This window comes from Ursus maritimus, assembly GCF_017311325.1.
Source record: "Ursus maritimus isolate PB19 chromosome X unlocalized genomic scaffold, ASM1731132v1 scaffold_X1, whole genome shotgun sequence".
Classification (NCBI taxonomy): Eukaryota; Metazoa; Chordata; class Mammalia; order Carnivora; family Ursidae; genus Ursus; species Ursus maritimus.
Window position 1 is genome coordinate 79,253,812 of NW_024423319.1, and position 6,406 is coordinate 79,260,217.

Consider the following 6,406-nt stretch of genomic DNA (forward strand, 5'->3'; position numbering starts at 1 on the left):
TCTTTGATCTTATGTCCTAATTATTCTGTGTCAGCAATGATAGGTGTTTAAAATTTGTTAGCCAAATCTAAAGTTGAGTTGGGAATCTTGTTGAGTACTACCTCAGGAATTTGATCATTGCACGTGTTTTATTAGGTTCACTTACCTGTTATAGGAGGGGTAGTGTTAGCCAAGCAGATTAAGGACCAAGCACAACTTAAGAAATGAACCATCAGTATTCTTTTTTACTCGTGGTTTGTCTTGTTGCAGCCTACCATCTGGATGTGAATTTGGCCAGGCGGACATGCAGAAACTAGTTCCAAAGGATGAGAAGGCAGGTACGACCCAGGGCGGAAAAAGATCAGGTAACTCCAAGAAACTAAAATCTTAGTCATTAATTCTCTTAAGTTTTGTCTCTGTCTTTATAGGTCTATTGTGAAAATTAAGTTAGCTCTATTGTCTTTAGTCCTCAGTTTTTTTTCCTTTCATTTTTACTTTAAAATTATTTCACTCAGTTTCTCTATAAAATGTATATACACAGTCGTAACAATTACAAATTACAGTAAAAAGAATGACTTACATTTGTACCACAAATAAACAATATTTTGGAACTATATGCCTAATCTTTTCCCCTAGGGGTACATTTTATTAGCATAGTTGTGATTATCTTAGAGATAATATTTTATAGCTCTCTTTTTACTTAACATTAAGTGCCATGTAAAGGGTCTGTGAATTAACCATTCCCTATTAAGTTTTCTAATGTACTGTTTTGAAATATGAGTATCTTTTTATATAGTTTTAATGTAAATGGAGAATTAATCCCTAGAAATTACTGTATTGGAAGGGTATAGCAGGACTCTAATTTTTGTAAACTTATTTTTCAGAAGTTTAATTTCACTGTTAAAACCGGCAAATGGTTGTTTTAAGTGGCTGTGGAACACTTTAGAACCACACTGTTCTGGGTTGCAGACTTTTCACTGTATCCTCACATAGTGGAAAGGACTAAGAAAGGACTAGTATGGTAGCCACTTAGCCCCATGTGGACTGTTGAACACTTGTAATATGGCAGTATAACTAAAAAATTGGATTTTTTTCCTTCTTCTTTTGTTCTCCCTCCCTCCTCCTTCCTTCCTTTTCTATCTTCCAACTTGCTCCTTTTTTTTTTTATTTCCTCTTGGAAGGGAAGGGTATAATGGGTTGATTTGTGTGTCTGTCTCCCTACCACACAAAAAAAATACTGTGTTGAAGCACTAACCACCACCCCCCAGCACCTCAGAATGTGACTTTATTTGGAAATAGGGTTGTTAAAGATGTAGTTGAAGTGATAGGCTGGATGGAAAAAACTGAATTCTTAATTTTTATTTAAATATAACTGTTATTCTGTACAGCTGTCAGAAGGCTTTTAAGTATGTTTAGAACAACTTTGGTATGTGAATGTATTTTTTTTCAACCAAATTGTGTGAAATAAATTAGGTCAATTTTATGAAAATTTAATGTCTGAATTGAGATGTACTCTAAGTATATTTCATATAGATAACCTGTTTTTTTAAAAAAATCCTGAGTATAAAAATGTAAACTCAGTAATTTTTTCTTGATGCAAAGTTCCTTGATTCATTACTTGCATATAACACCCGGTGTCAATTTTTATATATCATTATGTCTTGAAATAAAAAATATGACTATATTGGGTTAATTTAAAATTATGTATGTGGCTCACATATTTCTATTGGACAGTGCTATTTTTCTGATTACATATTTAAATATATTTTTCTAAATTTTTCTTTTTATTCTTTTTATATATTTTTAAGGTTTTTTAAAATTCCAGGTAACATACAGTGTTGTATTAGTTTCAGTTGTACAATAAAATGATTCAGCAATTCCATACATCACCCGATACTCATAAGGAGAAGTACACTCCTTAATCCCAGTTACCTATATAACACATCCCTGACCCCCTCCCCTCTGGTATTGATCAGTTCTGTATAATTAAGAATTTGTTTCTTCGTTTGTCACTCTTTCTTTTTTCCCCCTTTGTTCTGTTTCTTAAATTCCACAAGGAGTGAAATTATATGGTATTTGTCTTTCTCTGACTTACTTTGCTTAGCGTTTATACTCTCTAGGTCTATCCGTGTCCTTGCAAATGGCAACATTTCATTCTTTTTTATGGTTGAATGATATTCCATTGTATGCATATGCCACCACTTTTTTATCCATTCATCAGTCCATATCTTGGCTATTGTAAATAATGCTATAAACATAGGGGTGCATGTATCCCTTTGAATTAGTGTTTTTGTATTCTTTGGGTAGATAGCTACTAGTGCAATTGCTGGATCGTAGGGTAGTTCTATTTTTAACTTTCTGAGGAACCTCCATACTGTTTCCCACAGTGACTGCACCAGTTTGCATTTCCACCAACAGTGCAAGAGTGTTCCTTTTTCTGCACATCCTCACTGACACCTTTTGTTTATTGCGTTACCGATTTTAGCCATTCTGACAGGTGTGAGGTGATATCTCATTGTAGTTTTGGTTTGCATTTCCTTGATGGTAAGTGATGATGAACATCTTTGCTTGTATCTTTTGGTCATCTGTATATCTTCCTTGGAGAAATGTCTTCTGCCCATTTTTTTAGTCGGATTGTGTGGTTTTTGGGCGTTGAGTTGTATGAGCTCTTCATATTTTTTGGATATTAACCCTGTATCAGGTATGTCATTTGCACATACCTTCTCCCATTCCGTAGGTTGCCTTTCAGTTTTGTTGATTGTTTCCTTCACTATGCAGAAGCTTTTTATTTTGATATAATCCCAATAGTTTATTTTTTATTTTGTTTCCCTTGCCTCAGGAGACCTATGTAGAAAAAAAGTTGCTATGGCTGATGTCATAGAGGTTACTGCCTGTGTTCTATTCTAGGATTTTTATATATTCAGGTCTCATATTTAGGTCTTTAATCCATTTTGAATTTATTTTTGTGTATGGTGTAAGAAAATGGTCCAGTTTCATTCTTCTGCATGTTGCTGTCCGGTTTTCCCATTAGCATTTGTTGAAGAGAGATGGTCTTTGTCCCATTGGATATTCTTTCCTGCTTTGTCAAAGATTAATTAACCAGGGGTGCCTTGGTGGCTCAGTCGTTAAGCATCTGCCTTCGGCTCAGGTCATGATCCCAGGGTCCTGGGATTGAGCCCCGCATCGGACTCCCTGCTCAGCGGAGAGCCTGCTTCTCCCTCTCCCACTCCCCCTGCTTGTGTTCCTTCTCTCGCTGTGTGTGTCTCTCTCTCTGTCAAATAAATAAAATTTTTTAAAAAGATGAATTAACCATATAGTTGTGTGTTTAATTCTAGGTTTTCTTCTCTGTTCTACTGATCTATGTGTGTATTTTTGTGCCACTGCCATACTTTTTTGATTACCACAGTTTTGTAATATAACTTGATGTCTGAAATTATAATACCTCCAGCTTTGTTTTTCTTTTTCAAGATTGCTTTGGCTCTTCAGGATCTTTTGTGTTTCCATACAAATGTTACAATTGTTTGTTCTGGTTCTGTAAAAAATGCTGTTGGTATTTTGATAGGGATTGCATTAAATGTGTAGACTTTGGGTAGTATAGACATATCAACAATATTTGTTCTTCTGTCTGTGAGCATGGAATGTCTTTCCATTTCTTTGTGTCATCTTCAGTTTCTTTCATCAGTGTTTTTATAGGTTTCAGAGTATAGGTCCCTCACATGTTTGGTTAGGTTTATCCCTAGGTATGTTATTTCTGGTGTAATTGTAAATGGGATTGTTTTCTTAACTTATCTTTCTCCTGCTTCATTATTGGTGTATAGAAATGCAACAGATTTCTATACATTGATTTTGTATCCTGTGACTTTACTGATAATGTATATTAGTTCCAGAATTTTTTAGTGGAGTCAGTAGGGTTTTCTATATATAGTATTATGTCATCTGCAAATAGTAAAAGCTTCACTTCCTCCTTACTGATTTGGATGCCTTTTATTTATCTTTGTTGTCTGATTGCTGTGGCTAGGACTTACAGTATTATGATGAATAAAAGTGGTGAGAGTGGACATCCTTGTCTTCTTCACCTTAGGAGAAAAGTCCTCAGTTTTTCCCTCATTAAGGATGACGTTAGCTCTGTTTTTCGTATATGGCCTTTATTATATTTAGGTATGTTCCCTCTAAACCTACTTTGTTGAGGGTTTTTAATTTATTTATTTTGAGAGAGAGAGCATGAGCTGCAGGGTGGGGCAGAGGGAGAGACTCCTCAAGCAGACTCCCCCTTGAGCATAGAGCCCAGTGCCAGGGCTTAATCCCAGGACCTGAGGTCATGACCTGAGACGAAATCAAGAGTCGGACACTTAAACAACTGAGCCACCCAGGCACCGCTTGACAGTTATCATGAATGGATATTGTACTTTGTCGGGTGCTTTTTCTTCAGCTATTAAAACAATCATGTGCTTCTTAATATTTCTTTTACTGATGTGATGTATCACACTGACTGAATTTGTGAACATTGAACCACGTTTGCAACCCAGGAATAAATCCCATTTGATCCTGGCGAATGATTTTTTTTTGTATTAATCGGATTTGCTACTATTTTATTGAGAATTTTTGCATCTCTGTTCGTCAGGGGTATTGGCCTATAGTTCTCGTTTTTTAATGGAGTCTTTGTCTGGTTTTGGAATCAGGGTAATGCTGGCCTCATAGAATGAATTTGGAAGTTTTCCCTTTTTTCTATATTTTAGAATAGTTTAAGAAGAATAGGTATTAACTCTTCCTTAAAATTTTGGTAGACTTCACCTGTGAACCATCCAGTCCTGGACTTCTGTTTGTTGGGAGTTTTTTGATTACTAACTCAATTTCTTTGCTGATCATCAGAAATTTTCTATTTCCTCCTGTTTGAGTTTTGGTAGTTTATATGTTTCTAGGAGTTTATCCATTTCTTCTAGGTTGTCCAGTTTGTTGGCATACAGTTTTTCATAACATTCTCATGATTTTTTATATTTCTGTGGTTTGGATTATTTCTCCTCTCTCATTTGTGATTTTATTTACTTGAATCTTTTTTTTTTAACAAGTCTGACAGAGGATTAAAGAACCAGCTCCTGGTATCATTGATCTGTTCTATTGTTTCTTTAGTTCTGTATCATTTATTTCTACTCTAATCTTTCTAATTTCTTCCTTCTGCTGGTTTTAGGTCTTGTTTGTTCTTTTTCTAGCTCCTTTTGATGTAACGTTAGGTGCATCCCAAAGATTTTGGATGATTGTGTTGTCATTTGTTCCCATGTACTTTTTTATTCTTTGATTCCTGGTTGACTCATTCATTGTTGAGTAGCATGTTCTTTAACCTCCATGTATTTGTGATCTTTCCAGATTTTATCTTGTGGTTGGCTTCTAGTGTCACAGCATTGTGGTCAGAAAAGATAGGCATGGTATGACTTCAGTCTTCTTGCATTTATTCAGGCTAGTTTTCTGGACTAATGTGTGATCTATTCTGTAGACTGTTCCATGTGTAATTGAAAAGAATGTGTATTCTGTTTTGTTTTAGGATGAAATGTTCAAAATATATCTATTAAATCCATCTGGTTCAGTGTTTCATTCAAAGCCATTGTTTCCTTGTTGATTTTTTGTTTAGATGATCTGTCTGTTGATGTAAGTGGGGTATTAAAGTCCCCTACTGTTATTGTATTGCTTATTGATCAGTTCCTTTATGTTTGTTATTATCTGTGTATTTGGGTGCTCTTACGTGGGTACATAAACATTTACAATTGTTAGAGTTTCTTGTTGGAGTGTCCCCTTTATTACTATATAGTGTCTTTCTTTGTCTCTTGTTGTAGTCTTTAAGTCTATTTTGTCCAATATAAGAATTGCTACTCCAGCTTTCTTTTGACAACCATTTGCATGATAAATATTTCTCCATCCCCTCATGTTCCATTTGCAGGTGTCTTCAGGTCTAAAATGAGTCTCTTGTGGGCAGCATGTAGATGGATCTTCCTTTTTTATCCATTCTGTCACCCTGTCTTTTGACTGGAGCATTTAGTCCATTTACATTCAAAGTAATGATTGATTGATTGATTCACAGTAATGATAGATAGATAGATAGATAGATAGATAGATAGATAGATAGATAGATACGTAGGTAGGTATTGCCATTTTATTACTTGTGGTTGTTTCCGGAGATTTTCTCTGATCCTTTCTTGTCTCTTTCTCTTTCACGGTTTGCTAATTTTCTTTGGTGATGTATTTGGATTTCTTTCTCTTTATTCTTTGCATACTTACTAGTGTTTTTTGATACATGATTACCATTATATTTGTATATAGCATCTTTTACGTATGGCAGTTTATATTAAGTTGATGGTTAAGTTTGAACCCCTTCTTCTCTCCTCCCCACATTTTAGGTATATGTTACTATATTTTATATACTTTTTTTTTTTTTTTT

At 34.8% G+C, this 6,406-nt stretch overlaps 1 protein-coding gene across 6 annotated transcripts in view; it reads left to right on the forward strand.

The window, feature by feature from the left end:
* Positions 1-6,406, forward strand: part of HUWE1 (HECT, UBA and WWE domain containing E3 ubiquitin protein ligase 1) — a 161,316-nt gene that overhangs the window by 95,100 nt on the left and 59,810 nt on the right. For all 6 annotated transcript variants that reach the window (XM_040631320.1, XM_040631324.1, XM_040631329.1 and 3 more), the window contains one exon: positions 250-344. In XM_040631320.1, the coding sequence (XP_040487254.1) occupies positions 250-344 (95 nt within the window). The remainder of the gene's footprint in view (positions 1-249; positions 345-6,406) is intronic.